The sequence below is a fragment of the Podarcis pityusensis genome (genome assembly GCF_964106645.2).
Source record: "Podarcis pityusensis genome assembly, chromosome: 4".
Lineage (NCBI taxonomy): Eukaryota > Metazoa > Chordata > Lepidosauria > Squamata > Lacertidae > Podarcis > Podarcis pityusensis.
In genome coordinates this window covers 74,850,288-74,867,386 of record NC_138027.1, presented here as the reverse complement: position 1 = coordinate 74,867,386, position 17,099 = coordinate 74,850,288, and the positions used below count along the sequence as shown (strand labels likewise).

The window sequence follows — 17,099 nt, the reverse complement described above, 5'->3', positions numbered from 1 at the left end:
GACAGAAACAGCCTTTGTTGCTCTGGTGGGTGAATGGTACTGGCAAGTAGATAAAGGAAGTGAAACTCTGTCAGTTCTTTTGGATCTCTCAAGCAACCACAGTATTACTCTGGGTCACCTTTCCAGAGATGCACTCTGTTATGTGCCTAGCATGTTTTCTGGAGGTCCCAAAAAGTAGTGCTATGGGACTCCTGTTCCATCCATTGGACTTTTGCCTATGGGATGTTACAAGGTTCCATTTTGTGTCTCATGCTGTTTAACATTTACTTGAAAACAGTGGGAAGGGTCATCTGGGAGTTTGTGCTGAAGTGTCATCGATATGCTGATGACATTCCCTTATATCTTTCATTTTAAGTGTCTAATTCTAGAAAGGCGGTCTAAAATATTTTAAATGACCAGTATTTCGAACACCACAATATTTTTTTGGTTTCTCAAAAATCTAGGGCAGCAGCAGGCACCCCTGCTAGTATAGAATATAACCAAGTCTCCATGTATATTATTTATAAGCAACAATGCTGAGATGGGAGATAAAATAGTAAGTTGAAATCTTTTTTTAAAATGAAATCCTTCCTTTCAAGCACTATCTGCAATGTAAATATCTTTACACAAGCCAAAGGACATTAAGTTCTTTGAAATGTATTATTAGGTCACCAAATACCACTGAAACCACTGTGTATTAATGGACTTGATAACCTCTAGACTCTAATCTAATTAAATTTGAGATGTGTTTGGTAGAAGCTGCTATCTTCAATTTAAAAAGATTATGAATATAGACTTCAATGGCTTTGTTAGCATTATATTAAGGTATTTTAAACCAGGATGTTTTTAAGGGAATCCTAATATAACTGAAATGTTAACCTTTTAAACGAAAAATATCATACTATTTTCACATCAATTTTACAGTGTTGTAAAAAAATCCATTTATAAAAGGTATATTTTAAACAATGTAAGGGAAAGTTATAATGCTTGAATTGACTATTCATTGTAAAAAAATTATAAGTCCTCCAATAAAAAATATTTCCATGTACCTTTATTTTGTTTGAATATAACATTTAAACCACATCACATATGCTTCATGAATTCCTCCCCTTGCCTCACAAAAGTACTTCAGTTCTAACATTTTAAGTTATTCAAAAGGCTTTGGCAACATGCTAAATTAACATGCCATACTCTTCAAAGTTTGCTTACTAAATAAGTGAAACAAGCAAACAAAACCAAATCCTAATCAATTTAGGGCACTAGAAAATCTAACCAAAACCTGACAACACTCATTTTTATCTATCCTGCATTGTGCTTGAAAGTTTCATAACCAAGCAACAGATAGGGACCAACCCCAAAAGAGCTTTCAAGCAAAATATGTGAGACATGAGCAAGTTAAACTGTCTTCAGCTTTAAGTGTGAAAACTTGCTGTTGAAAACTTGGGAGCAATAAAGCGTACTAATAACTTTGAATAAAATAAAAACATACAGTATATTCCTCCCACTTTGGAAGTGGAAGATTAAGTCTTGATCAATGCTAACAGCATAACCACATTCCAACCATAATATACTTAAGAACCTACGCAACAAAAAACAGAACACAAGGTCACAAACAAGCTCAACAGAATTATGCAACCCCTGAATTGGTAGGCACAAGGACATCATGGTAGCTTTCAGATTTATTCAACTTAAGGTTAGAATTCTGAAGACAATTTCAGGCTCTGCTAGAAAACACTCAAAGTAGTTTATGCTGCAAACCCTTCTTGAAAATTTCTAGACCCTTTCCATTTCAAAACTAAAATTCATCATAGGCAACTGGAAGCAGCAACGATGTAAAAATACAAAATATATGAGAGTAATTCTTCTCATCAGAAGCAGCTGAGGTTAACTTTTTGTCCTTAAATGGCAAACTCCTGCTGGTGCCCAAGTAAATGATCACACCTTCACTGATAAAATATTCACTCTTTTCCTGTTTCTGCTCTGCACAGAGAAGGATGTAGAGGTGTGTGGGTGTGGGTGTGTATTCAAGTTTAGAAACTAAGATTACATTATTGACATTTAAGGTTTAAAATGAACACAGAGTCTTGCTTAGTTACCAAAGAACTTCTGTACTGCTTGTGTCTAGTCCTATCGGGCTGTTCATAATCATAATAAAAAATATTTACCAATATCTGAATTGCCTTTTCCATCATGATCTTAGCTATGGGGAGTTTCAAAGAAGTCTAGTACAGAAACAACAATCTTATTACACCACAGGAGAGACTGCAGGCTGACTAGCAGATGCCCTACACTATACAAATACTTTACTTTATTGTTAAATTTATTCTAGTAATTGTACTATTGTTTGGAGCTTAGTGGCTAATATGCAACTGGAACAAGTGGACCCTTTGATGTTTGTTAGAAAAAAAGAAATATGATGAGAGAATCTCACATAGCAGATAGTAGTTTTCTGCCCTACTTTCCATTTTTCAAGGTTTATGTCTACGAGTGTCTGCAACTTAGGCAAAGGCACAGTGTGTCTAGATCACGTACTTTAACTACAAACTTAAAAATCCACTCTTAACGAGCAGACATAGCACAGGTAATAACATTTGGCTCAAACAGAAAAGGCCTATAAGCAGAAGTTTATGCAAGGTGCCGTCTTGTCCCAGACCTGCATATCATATCAGTAACATGCTGTAACTACTTGCAACACACACACACACACACACACACACACACACACACACAGCTTAATTACTGGACGTAGATTACTGGGAATTCTTGCCCCCAAAATCAAATTATTACCACCTCCAGTCTTTAAGAAAATTATAGACTATTACAGGACAACTGTGTGTGTGTGAGGGGGGAGGAACTGCATTCCTTGTGCTGAACAAGTCTTTTAAAGCCATGTTAAGGCATCTGTTCAGTGCAAACTTATGGAAGTCCCCACCTAGCACTGACTCAGCATGTGCCTGCAGCACTCAAAGGTGTATTCAAGCACCTTCAGTCATAACTTTTGTTTACCTGGCCTATTAACAACGAACAGATAGTTCCATGAATGAATGCTTCATTAAAGGTACAGTCAGCCTTCCCACCCTGAGCAAGGTTATCCAAGATCTGAACCTGGGAACTCTTCTACCCGAAGAGAGGATCATACTCTAGGAGTGGAGAACTTTGTTTTTTCCCCTGAGGGCCAAATCCCCTTGGACACTACATGCCTGCACTGGCCAGGTTGCTGTGGAAGGGATAGGTTACTCTTACCAGAGGTCTGAACTGATTGCTTACAGAGGGTTCCCCTCTCTCCTCTCACCATTCCATGCATCTGACGATGGCTGCAGGTTGTGCATCTCTTCTCTACACTATCCAGCCAATGTAGAAACCCAGGCAATTTTATACCAGATCAGATCATTGGCCCATTTAGCTCAGTATTGCCTACTATACTGACTGGAACACCTATGCTGAGTTATGTATGTATGTATGTATGTATGTATGAAAATATATATGGGGCAAGACAAGTAAACTGATCACAAGCTGTTAAGGGCTTTGAATACTGATAATAAACTTGGAACTTGGCCCTGTAACAAACTGGCAGCCAATGCAGATATTTGAGCAGAGGAATAATAGGAACTTGCTCCTGACAATAATCATACTGCAGCATTCTGTACTAACTGCAGTTTCAGGACCAAGTGCAAGGAAAGTCCCACACTGCAGTAATCCAGCCTTTAAATTACCAATTTCTGGACTACTGTGATCAAGCTATCAGGTCCAGTTGTTGTACTAGCTGAAATAATAAAAAGTGCTCCCGGAAGACTTGCAGACTGCATACCTGTTCTTTAAGAGGGAGTGCAGCTCTGACTAGGGCAAGCAGCTGGCCAATTTTTCAGATATGAGAACCACTCGCCCACAGAGCCTCTGTCTTGCCAGGATTCAAGCTCAGCTTAATTTCCTGCATCCAGGTAATGTTCCAGAGTCTGCATGATCTCTCTTGATTCAGATGTTATGGAGAAATAGCGCTGAATCTTGTCAGCATACCAATGGCACCTTGACCCAAATATCCTAATCATGGTTCCCAATGACTACATATGAATGTTAAAAACATTGGAAATAAAACACGGCCTGTGGTATTTCATAGCATAACTGTCAGGGGGTTGAAAACCACACTCCCATTGCTGCTTCTTGGGATCTGTTATTTACTGACTGACTATACACTACAGTATATCTCACTAAAACAGGGCCCAACATACAGGGATCAACATAGGTGAACACGCATCTCCCAAATTGATTGTAGCTTTGTGATGACCAATTATAATTAGCAAATAAATTGGACTGTCTAACACAGTAGTGGAGAATCTCTGGCAGCCAGGTTTTTCCATTTGGTCTGTGAGGCAGTTTTGGCCAACCGATGCCCACCTACATACACCTGATGTATGAGGCAAGTAAAGTCACAGCTGGGCCAAAAAGTACTGGTAGTTTGAAGTCTCTGAAAAATCAGCTGGTTGTCTGTTCTTACAGGGAGCCCTGAGTGGCACTTCAAAGTACTATCTTTTTTTTAAAAAAAAATTGATTTTTTGTAATACATAAAGAAAAAGGGGGGGGGGACCCATTACATCTATACCATACAAAACCAAATAGACTTAATACAAACGGACTCAAAGACACAAATGACTTCCCGTCTACTCCTTAATTCAGATACACAAACTGTTGCCAATACAAACTATTATCATAATTTAACTTCATCTTAATTTATCTTAGGTCTCACATCATTCTTAAAGCTACTACTGAAGTTAATCAAATGCTGCAACAGAGTTTAAGCTACTGTAATTATTTTTCAGATATATTTTGAAGCCTTCCCATTTAGATACAAATACCAGTTTTGGTTTGTTCTTTATTTTTTCAGACAAACTGTCTAGTTCTGCATATTCAATCAATCTTTGAATCTATTTCAAAGTACTACCGGGTGATTGTTGGGGCTTCCAAATGCCAAAAATTGCAAGGGTCATAAATGGGTCACCCAATACCATTGTGATGTCCGATGACTGAGAGGTGATTAGCCATGCCCATCTGTCAGACTTGGCCACGCAGAGTAGGGGAGATAAAGTTCTGCCTCACTGGTCACATCCATTTCCCCACCCTTGGCCTAATGAGTGACAGAAGGGATGAGGATTCCCCTCAATTAGACCTTTCATCATATCTGAGATAGTGGGTTCCTTACAACTCACAGTAGGCCTGGCCTTAGGGAAGCAGGAAGACAACAGCTGTGGTAATTGTTTATGATACTACTGATGACGCAAATTTATCTCAACTCATCCATTATATATATTTTTAGGCACTGCAACTGTAAATTTATCATGCTATTTGTTCCTGGACCTGTAATTAACTTTTCTCTTGATGTTTCCAAAGACTCTTTGGGATGCTATTCTATATATGCCCACTCAAAAGTATGCCTCATTAAGTGCAATTGGACTTATACCTAGGTGAGTATAGGTTTGTCGTCTTAGGCTCTTAAAATATTGAATACCTTTAGATCAAGTACTCCATAGTGCCATTCCTTGCATTTTTAGTAACAATTACCGGTAGATTCACAACAATTTGCATAGATTCAATGACCTGACAGTACTTCCTCTTTTATTGTTTAGCAAATATTCAACAGAAGTAACTGAAAATTTACTATTCTTAAAATAACATTTGATGCAAATGGAGAGGTTAAGATATCAAGTTAAGTGACCGAATGCTTCTGGTTTCTGTTTGGTTTTTGGAAATTAGTGTTCATATGTCTTCTTGTAAATTTAAATCTGGCATTTCAAAAGTAGAGTAGAAAGTGAGTGTAGCAGCTAAGCTAATATTTATATACCTATGTAAAAACCAAATGAATGTTCAAATGCATTCGCTAGCTGTTTCCTCTGGTGCCTTTAAATGACCTGACAGTTTCATCATGCTACTTCAAGCTTAGACGAAACAGCTAAAATGTTATACAAATTTCCACTTTAATTTGAAGGATTCCAGCATGCTATGCATGATCTCAGTGCCTAAAACAAAGATATCTATATACCCATAAATAAAGTAAAAAAACAACTACAATCTTGCAACTGCAATCTTCCAACTACAATAGGAACATTTTTTTAAATTCCATGCTTTGTGTCTTTGACTCTTCAACTCCTTATTGTAGTTTTTTAGACTTTTTTATATATAGCAAATGGTCCCTAAGTTAACTAAATAAATAATAAGTACAGGAAGACTACTTGAAAGTAGCTTTACAACTACTGTGGACGCGCTAGTGATTAGCTAGCAAAAAATACATGTGAGATGCAGACAGGAATTTCCAGTGCTAAGGAGAGAAGCATATATGAATTTCAACCCAAAGAGAAAAGCATATATGAATTTCATCTCTGTTACTCTGCACACCTCTCCTCCTTTCAGTCATGAATTATATCACTCTCCTGGGCATTATGATGCCATAGCTAATTGTTACTATCGTCTGGAACACACCAAAACTAGTGTCCATATAGCTGGTTGTATCACTTGCAACACACCAAAGCTGAAAACCACAGGCTTTTTCTAATATGAACTGATAGGAAAGAAAGTTTGAATATTGTGAATGATGTCATTTCATTGGACTAAATACTACTGAGCTCATTACCCTCCTAACGTACAATTATAAGCCTTTACAAATGGCAAAATGGCAACACCATTGCTAAGCTAGTGTGTGATCCAGCTGCACCTACTGACAAGTGGCTCTTAATTGGGCACAGTGACATTTACATAACAAGCAGCTGTATTCAACACACATTACCCTTTTTGAAGAAAGATATGTAAATGTTTTTGTTGTAATGTAGTACTCTGTCTCTTTTTAGAACTGAACTGTCAGATAAGCAGCTTTCCTCTAACCCCTGTCGAGGTCCACTGAGGGGTGCCCCCTTTTCCTATTGGCTGTTTTAGCTTTTTAAAGAAAACTGGAGACTTAGGGGAGTTAAACAAGAAAAAAAGATTTTACAGTATTTTACAACAAAATTGGTAAAACAAAAGATGTGTCAAGAGACAGTTACTGTTTCTTGAAAGAATTCTATTATCTGTCTGTCTGTCTGTCTGTCTATAAACTTTGGTGGATGTTACAGGCTTCTCAGCAAGATGGTACATGCACAGCGTATATTCAGTTCCTTAAGCTAAGCTAACCTCAGAGATGATACAGTTTATGCTCCCGATTGAAGTGCAGAATGTTTGAGGACCGAACATTCGCAGGGAAACCAAAATGCTTGTTTACAAAGCTATTGTACTACAGTGGTGCCTCGCAAGACGAAAAGAATCCGTTCTGTGAGTCTCTTCGTCTAGCGGTTTTTTCATCTTGCGAAGCAAGCCCATTGACGGATTAGCGGATTAGCGCTATTAGCGGCTTTTAGCGGCTTATCAGCTTATCGGATAAGCAGATAAGCGGCTTAACGGCTTAGAAAAAGGGGGGGGGGAAAGGGAAAAAAACCCGCAGGAACTCGCAAGACATTTTCGTCTTGCGAAGCAAGCCCATAGGAGCTTCGTTTTGCGAAGCACCTCCAAAACGGAAAACTCTTTCGTCTAGCGAGTTTTCCGTCTTGCGAGGCATTCGTCTTGCGGGGCACTACTGTACTAACTTTGCTGTATGCTTAAACACGGACCACTTATAAATCTCCAACTCCTCAAAATATTCCATCAACAGTGTCTCTGAAAAAAATTACACATCACTTGGGAAGATAGGCGAACTAATGCCAGTGTACTGGAAGAAGCAAAGATCACTAGTGTCGAAGCAATGATTCTTCAACATCAACTTCGTTAGATTGGTCATGTTGTTTGGATGCCTGATTATTATCTTCCAAAGCAACTACTCTATTCCCAACTTAAGAATGGAAAGCCAAATACCAACAAAAGAGGTTTAAAGAGTGATCTCCAGCCCAGCACTCCAGCTACACAACTCTGGTAGAATTTCACCACACTGCACCAACAGACTCTGGTCTACCTGAGCTGTCCATTACACCCACATTTTACAGACATCCTGTCAAATAAAATGGCATCTACAAGGAGAAACACAGTTCCAAATAACACTCCACCATCAGATGAATATCCTTGTACTTTCTGCCTTGCTCATGGGAGAGATGCCACCTCTGTTTTCTTCATTTTCCATGGAGGAAAGGAGAAGTGATTTATCTCTCTTCCCTACAGGACTTTTGCAGAAGACAGAAGCAGTTAACATACTGCTTATATCTTCTACAAGAGTCCAACTCTAGCCCAATTGCAAACATCCCCCCTTTCCAAAGTTTTCAGCATGATTCTGGACTTGTAGAAGGGAGAAATACATGATAAACCCCCGCCCCCCACACAATATGGTTATCCAGAAATTGTGGCTAACTGGGCTGGAGAGATTTTAAATGATAGAAACCTATGTAATTATTTGATATTCCCATGATTGTCAGGATACCTTCATGGCTTTCAAGATTACCAAGGCCAGTTCATATGATCACATGAGGAGGTAGTTAAATGTCTTTAATATAAGACTTGACAACCTTGCCTCTACCAACAAGGCACCATGTTCAGGAGATGAGAAAAGTATCATCAATAGCTACTCTGTAAATGCCATTTCATACAAACGATCACGTATCAATGTATACATATACTGACAATTGTGATTATCCTCCGAGCACTGAATTAAAAGGTGGAATAGCAATCCTCTAAAGAAATAAAATAATTTCCTTGGATTAAGCAAACAATGTTAATAGTTTGGTTCACCGAAACAGTCAAACATTTTCAAATTATGAGATAATTTTAAGCATTGTTTGGAATTAAAGGAAACAAAGGACTGTAGAAAATCTTACCTTTTCTGCTGATATGAACTGAGGCCAATCGTTGTCTCAGTCTGAAAAGAAAAGAATAGCAAATTTCAGCAACAAAGTATGTTCCTTGAAAATTTATTGATAAGCAATCAGAATACACAGTAGCTTGCGTAAATCTCAAATCCAACTCTTTAAGAGTGCAATCCTGTGTTTCTCTTCAGAAATGTCCTATTGAATTCAATGGGACTTACTCTCAAGTAACTGGAGGTAGGATTGAAGCCCAAAATATCAGCTTCCAATTATTCAAAACCTCTTAGCTCTTGTCAAGGAGTCTTATAAAGAAGCACTACGGCCCAGTTTATCATATGATAATTTACAGAACAGTTCTATGCATCTTTACTCAGATGCAATGCTTTTTTCTGGGGGGGGATGCAGGAATATGCATACCCCTAAACATTTTGTGATCTTTGTACTTTTTACTGTATTTATTTTCCCCAACTTGAACTATAAAATGGTGATTTTCTTGAGTCAAAATGAGAGTACCCCTAAACATTTTTTTAGAAAGAAAAAAAAAGCACTGCTCAGATGTACTATAGAAGTAAAGAAGTTCAATACAACTTACTCCCAAGTGCGTTACCACTAATGTCAGGCCATTGGCCCATTCAAATTTTCCACTTCAAATAACAAGCTGAAACACCTACTTGAGAATTATTTCCTAAGTATAGTAGCATAACTTTTAAGAGACAAGCTAATGTGTGTTTGGTTAATTTAATCTTTTATCCCTCGCTGTGTCTCAGCTGCCCTGCATAGATATGTACACACAGGTCCCAGTTTCCAAACACAATGCACTTCCAGGAAATCATTTGTTAGGTTGCAGGCTTCCATTATTTTGTATGGGAGCATTTCTACTCCGTTATTTGTGTGATTTCCCTCCGTTTTCTGCCTGAAACTGCTGCAGCCAACTAGCAACCATGCCTTGAAGGATGGTCAGGGGTGCCGCAGGCAACACTAGCCTCTGTCCCTCTTTCCTTCCTTCCCTTCTCTGATGTCCTCTCGCATCTCTGCCTCCCAAAGGCTTGTGTGGCTGTTTGTTGCAGCAGTCCTGGCTACAAGCTCCCCAGGCGAATGGTACCTCTGGCGCTGGCCAGGGGCTGCTGGTTGCCAGGAGCTGAGGCGGCCTTGGAGTAGGCAAGCAAGTGGATGAGGGAGCCAAGCCAGACAGTCAGTCCACCAGCCTTTGCTGTTGGGAATGGACAGACAAAATGGGAGGCCAGGCAGGCAGGTACCATGCTGGCCTTTTTTGTGCTTGCTGTGTGCAATGCCTGCCTGGGAGCTGAGTGCCCAACACCGAAGAGGAGCCTTTCCACCATGCAGGCCCAGCGGCTGCCAGTGCTGCCTCCTAAGGTGAGTAATGTGTTGGCCTCATATTCACCTTTGGTCAGTCTACTAAGGCTGGGGGGGCATCCTCTTCCTTTTTTTAAAAAAATGATATTTATTAAGGTTTCAAAAACAATAGATTACATAGATAAAAAGAAAAGAAACAAAAGAAAAAATAAAAAAGAGAAAAAATACAAAATACAGAAAAAAGATAAAAAACACTTAAAAACAAATCAATCTTTCCAAACCTTACATTTCATTTCCTTGCTTCCCTGACCTCCTCTCACCTCCCTTTTTTGTATTCCAGTTCAATTGGTTAATTCAGCAATTCCTTTCCCTCTTTGTTTTTGTCTTAATCTTTTAACTTAATAAATTATAGCTTTAGATTCTCACCTATTAACAATCCATTTTTACATACACCTTTATAACATTGCTGCTAAAACCACTTAACTTCATTCTGACATCATTCTAGCATTCATTAATTTTGCAGTATTTCTGTAAATAGTCTTTAAATTTCTTCCAATCTTCTTCCACCGACTCTTCTCCCTGGTCTCGGATTCTGCCAGTCATTTCTGCCAATTCCATATAGTCCATCACCTTCATCTGCCATTCTTCCAGGGTGGGTAAATCTTGTGTCTTCCAATATTTTGCAATAAGTATTCTTGCTGCTGTTGTGGCATACATAAAGAAAGTTCTGTCCTTCTTTGGCACCAATTGGCTGACTATGCCCAGGAGAAAGGCCTCTGGTTTCTTCAAGAAGGTATATTTGAATACCTTTTTCATTTCATTATAAATCATCTCCCAGAAAGCCTTAATCCTTGGGCACGTCCACCAAAGGTGAAAGAATGTACCTTCAGTTTCTTTACATTTCCAACATTTATTATCGGGTAAATGATAGATTTTTGCAAGCTTGACTGGGGTCATGTACCACCTGTATATCATTTTCATAATATTCTCTCTTAAGGCATTACATGCCGTAAACTTCATACCTGTGGTCCATAACTGTTCCCAGTCAGCCATCATTATGTTATGTCCAACATCTTGTGCCCATTTAATCATAGCAGATTTCACCGTTTCATCCTGAGTATTCCATTTCAACAGCAAGTTATACATCTTTGACAAAATCTTAGTTTTGGGTTCTAACAGTTCTGTTTCCAATTTTGATTTTTCCACCTGGAAGCCAATTTTCTTGTCCAAATTATATGCCTCCATTATCTGATAATAATGAAGCCAATCTCGCACTTTGTTTTTTAGTTTCTCAAAGCTCTGCAGTTTCAATCTATCTCCCTCTTGTTCCAGAATTTCCCAATATTTCGGCCATTTGACCTCCATATTGAGCTTTTTCTGAGCTTTCGCTTCCATCGGTGACAGCCACCTTGGGGTTTTATTTTCCAATAGATCCTTATATCTTATCCAGACATTAAACAATGCTTTCCTGACAATATGATTTTTAAATGCTTTATGTGCTTTGACCTTATCATACCACAAATATGCATGCTGTGATGGGACGATGAGTTGCTTGTGTGTAAAATCCAAGTCCCTCAGAGTTTGGTCAAGTTTGCAAACCTCTGTCTGTAACGGAGCCCCTTAAACATGGCTCCGTCAGTCGCTGGCAGATTCCGACAGTGGTTGCTTTCGGAATCGCTTCCAACATAAAAGCTCCTTAACGGAAACACGTCTTCTGGACTCTCTGCGTGACAGTTTCCGGCGAGGAGTGGGTGTCCCTACAGGAGGTCCTGAAACCTCCCCACTGTTTTCGCTGGAAGTGTCTCTGAGCCATCCCTCCAGCTCACTTTCCCTCAGCTCACCTCCTCTCCCCCTACTGGTTCCCTCTTCAGCTGCTGAGTCTCTCCCAACCTGTGTGAGCCCTTTCACCTCCCTTCCTTCCGATGGCAGTTCCCTGACACATGCCATCCAAATACATTATTAAAACCTTCTAAGTCCAAAATGTCTGTGTTTTCAAGAAGCAGCCATTCTTTCAGCCAGCAAAAAGCTGCTGATTCATAATAAAGTTTAAGGTCTGGCAGGGCAAATCCACCTCTTTCCTTTGCATCCGTTAGTATTTTAAATTTTATTCTGGGCTTCTTGCCCTGCCAGACAAATCTAGAGATATCTCTCTGCCACTTCTTGAAGCAATCCATTTTGTCCAAAATTTGCAATGTTTGAAACAAAAACAACATTCTAGGCAATACATTCATTTTTATCGCAGCAATACGGCCTAGCAGTGAAAGCTTCAAATTTGACCAAATTTCTAAATCTTTCTTCACTTCAGCCCAACATTTTTCATAATTGTCTTTAAATAGATTCCCATTTTTAGCTGTCATGTTAATCCCCAGGTATTTCACTTTCTTAACCACTGTTAAACCTGTCTCATTCTGAAACCTCTCTCTCTCAATCGCTGTTAAATTTTTCTCTAAGACCTTTGTTTTTAACTTATTCAGCTTGAATCCTGCAACCTGACCAAATTCTTGAATCAGTTCCAAAACCCTTTTAGTACTAGATTCTGGCTCCTGTAGTGTCAATACTAAGTCATCTGCAAATGCTCTCAATTTGTACTGTTTAGCTCCGACTTGTATACCTTTAACCAATTGGTCCCTTCTAATCATATTCAGCAGGACCTCCAGGACCGATATAAAAAGCAATGGGGAGACTGGGCAACCTTGTCGTGTCCCTTTTTCTATCTTGAATTCCTCCGCCACCACATTATTTACAATTAATTTAGCCTTTTGTTCTGAATATATTGCACTTATACCATTTTCAAAGCCTTGGCCTACCCCCATCCCCTGTAGGTTCTTCTTCATGAAACTCCAAGAAATGTTGTCAAAAGCTTTCTCCGCGTCCACAAATATCAAAACTGCCTTAGTATTTATATTCACTTGTAATTTTTCTAAAATATTGATTATGTTTCTCACATTATCAGAAAGCCTGCTTGATCTTTATGTATCTCTTCCACTAGCACTCTTTTTAGTTTTTTAGCCAAAATGTCTGCAAAGATTTTATAATCCACATTGAGCAGTGATATGGGGCGGTAGTTCTTAAGCTGCGTCTTTTCAGTCTCTGTTTTCGGTACAAGTGTAATATACGCTTCTTTCCACGACTCTGGTGCCCTTTTCCCACCCATTATTTTGTTACAGACTTCTTTTAAAGGTTGTACTAACCATTCTTTTAAAGATCTGTAGTATCTAGAAGTCAGTCCATCCGGTCCTGGAGATTTACCTAGTTGCATATTCTGAATGGCACCTTCTACCTCCTGTTCAGTTATTTTATAGTTCAACATTAATTTATTTTCTTGAGAGATTTTTTGTAATCCATTTGTTTTCAAAAATCGGTCTACGTCAATTTCTTTCTGTGGCCCTTGCGTATATAGTTGTTTAAAGTACCTCTGGAAACAATTTCTAATCTCAGCTGGGTTCTGTATGTTCCTTCCTTCCACTTCTAAATTTGTAACAGTATTTAATTTTTGTCTTTTTTTCATTTGCCAAGCCAACAATTTCCCACATTTATTAGCCGACTCAAATGTCTTTTGTCTCATTTGTTTAATTTTCCATTCTACCTCCTGATTCATCATTTTCATGTATTGTACTTGATGTAACTTTATTTCTCTCAAAATCTCTTGCGACTTTGGTTTTGCTCTCAATTTCTTTTCACTTTCCTTTATTTTCTCCAATATTTTATCCTTCTTCTCATTTTGGATTCTCTTCTTTAATGCATTCTGTTGTATCAAGAACCCTCTCATAACAGCTTTGCTTGCGTCCCAGATTACCCTTTTTTCAACATTGGTGTTCATATTTATCTCAAAATAGTCTCTCAAGGTTTTTTGGGCCTTCTTAATCACTTCTTCATCTCTAAATAAGGTATCATTCATCCTCCATCTGAAGGAACCGGTTGGTGTTAGTTTCATTTCCATCTTAACAGCATTATGGTCGGAGCAGGTTTTTAGGCAGATTTCCGCTTTTCTTATCTTTGGTGCCATTCCTCTAGTTACCCATATTTGGTCAATTCTTGTCCATGTCAGTTTGGCTTCAGAGAAGAAGGTTCCCTCTCTGGCCAAGGGATTCGTTGTTCTCCAAATATCAACTAAGTCCAAGTTGTCTGTCATCTCAAAGAAGGTTTTCAGTAGTCTACCATCCTTAGTGACTACCTGTCTTTGTGCCTTGTCCATATGTGTAGATACCACTCCGTTCATATCTCCCATCAAAATCACATTATAGTCCAAATAGTCCATCAAGATCTCATGCAACTTTTTAAAGAATTCAGATTTCCCCTCGTTTGGTGCATAAACTCCTACTATTAAGAATTTTTCTCCTTGTATTTGAATTTCAATTGCCACAAATCTTCCTTGGTCATCTTTGAAGATAAATTTCGGTAATAGTCTCTCCTTTGCATAAATCACTACTCCTCTTTTTTTAACTTTATCCGAAGAAATAAATTCCTGGCCCAGTCTTTTATTGATCAATACTTTCCTGTGTAGCCTTGTTACATGTGTTTCCTGTAAACAAATCAAGTCCAATTGTTCCTTTTTTAATAAATGAAACACAGATTTCCTTTTCTGAGGGGAGTTCAGACCATTACAATTCCAGCTTAATAGTTGCAGAGCCATGATGTAGTTACTTTACTTCTCCTCCAACTGCTCCAAGTGCTTGTTCCTGTTCTGTCGGTGGTATCACCTTCTCCAGACGGTCTCTTAATTCAAAAGGTAGTCTTGGTATGTCTATGGGGGGGCATCCTCTTCCCAGGCCCCTGCAGGGCGGTGTGAGGAAGCACCTCTCTTTGGGGCAGGGGGGGACAGCTCAGAGACCAGGGACGGTGGCAGTGGCTGCTCAGAGGGCTCCCAAGGTGAGGGGAGGTGAATGGATTGAGGGAACACTCCACAAGGGGGGTGGTTGAAAAGGGGTGATGGGTTGGCGGCTCTGCAGGCAAGGGGTGGCATAACTGAGCTTCTGAGGCTTGAAGCCCATTTCCCCACAGGGGAGCCGGAGAAAGAGTGTAGCTGGTCAAGGAAGCTGTGGGCTCAAAAAGGTTGAAAACCTCTGCATTAAGGTATAGAAGGGTTTAAATGTAATCGCAGAACAGGGAACCATTTCTGTGAACAGTGCGCAAACTGTAAGCTGTGCTATGGGTCACACCAATGCTTTTGTTCTTCTCACTATCATATACACAAAGCCCCTCCCAACCTATATAAAATCACCCTGAGACCTCTGGGTATAGGACGGTATATAAGTTCAACAAATAAATAAGAAATATATAAACACCAGTTTATGCTGCTATCTGTAGGGCAACTCTAATGAGGTGCTAATGAGAATTTGAAGGTACTGGAATCATAAAGATGATGCTATATGCTATACTATTTCACCAGGATCATCCACTCAAGTTCATATAAAAGATACTGAACTCATGTTTGTATGTATGTCTATGTATATCTATCTATCTATCTATCCTCCACCAAACTCATAGGATTGAATGTGCATAAGATTGCAGTCTCAGCTTTCAAGTAAATAATCTTGTTTAGCAACATTACACAATTGGATTCAGCCCAAAATAATTGAACACTGGAAATATGCAAGGGGCCAGATGGAAAAGATGAGTGAGTCAAGTTAGACTTGAAGTTCCGGCCATCAATTTTATTTCTTCATTAAGAGACTTCAAGAGAACACAGCAGACTAAAGAAATTTTACTACACACAACAGCAATACAGGACAGACCCATTTATTTTAATAAAAAATATTTACCTGTAATAAGCCTCCTTCATCAAAGCGTAGAACTTCTATTATGCTATCTGACTGGATGAAAGCTGTAAAGCAAGAGAAATACAAATTAAAACTTCATTCTGATCAAGTAATGCTGTCCATCTGGAGATAACTGTGATGTGGTCCTCCAGTTACCCACCCCCTAAACATTTAAAATAAAAACAACTTAAAGTTTGTCAATAGCATAAAGGCCCTGCCAAGCCAAGGTTTCCATCTAGTCTTGCATCTTATTTCCAACAGTTGCTAGTCAGATGCTACCATAAAGCCTGCTAAGCAGGATTCTCCTTGCTGTGAGTCCCTACATTTGCTATTTAGATGGTGCCCAAAACATAGGTGCTTTATTTAGTTATCATGGCTAATATTGCTGTTCATGTGCAGTTTCATGCATCTATACAGTGAGCATTCTTTGGGTTTGGTCAGTCAACCAGCTACAAATCCACCTAACAGTTATCTCATCCAGTCCACATTCTACAACCTTATCCACAATAATACCATTGGGGAATTTTCTTGAAAGTCTTACTAAAATCAAGATACATTACATCCACAATATTCCCCTGATCCACATCTGGCATGACTTGTTTTTGAGAAGCCCCTGCTAATCACAGTGTCCTATCCTAAGTGCTCACAGACCGACTGTTTAACTTAGCTGTTCTAGGAACTTTCCTAGCATCACTGTCAAGCTCACTTGTTGGTAGTTATCTGGATGTTCTGCCTCCCCTGTTTTGAAGATGGGGACAACATGTGCACACCTGCAATCTGCAGGGACCTCACCTGTTCTCCAAGAATTATCAGATATTTTAGACAGAGGCTCTGAGATTACACTTGCAATGTCCTTTAGTATGCTAGTAAACCCTTCTCTGAGTATTTCTTACAATGGAAATTCACCCAGTAGTTCCTTAAGCTTTTTGAAATCAGCCTTCTTAAAGTCCAGATTGCATGTCCAACTACACTCAGCCTCCCCTTGCTTGTGTATAATGAAACCAAAGAGGACATTATCACTTCCTACCAAGGTTTCCTGTACTTTCACTTTGTCAATCAGTTCCTCAATGTTGGTGAGGACCAAGTTGAGATGACCCCCTTGTTGCTTCCTCGGCCTTCTGGAAATGTGGGAAAGTGAAGCAATTGAGGAATTTGTTGAACCTTACATTCTTAGCAGAGTATGAGTTCCAAAAGATACTGGGGTAGTTGAAGTATTCCGTGATTACTATTATCTCTCTTTTTG

The 17,099-nt window shown here is 39.1% G+C and overlaps 1 protein-coding gene and 1 long non-coding RNA gene across 2 annotated transcripts in view; one reads left to right on the top strand and one right to left on the bottom strand.

The window, feature by feature from the left end:
- TMEM131 (transmembrane protein 131) overlaps positions 1 to 17,099 on the bottom strand; it is a 75,213-nt gene that overhangs the window by 41,061 nt on the left and 17,053 nt on the right. Inside the window, exons 2-3 of the mRNA XM_081003672.1 lie at positions 15,860 to 15,921; positions 8,796 to 8,836 (exon numbers count right to left, since the gene is read on the bottom strand). Of these exons, the coding sequence (XP_080859798.1) occupies positions 8,796 to 8,836; positions 15,860 to 15,921 (103 nt within the window). The remainder of the gene's footprint in view (positions 1 to 8,795; positions 8,837 to 15,859; positions 15,922 to 17,099) is intronic.
- Positions 4,809 to 6,933, top strand: LOC308476191. Its single transcript, XR_013985792.1, has 3 exons — positions 4,809 to 5,221; positions 5,362 to 5,435; positions 6,813 to 6,933. It is a non-coding gene; the product is annotated as an uncharacterized lncRNA (long non-coding RNA).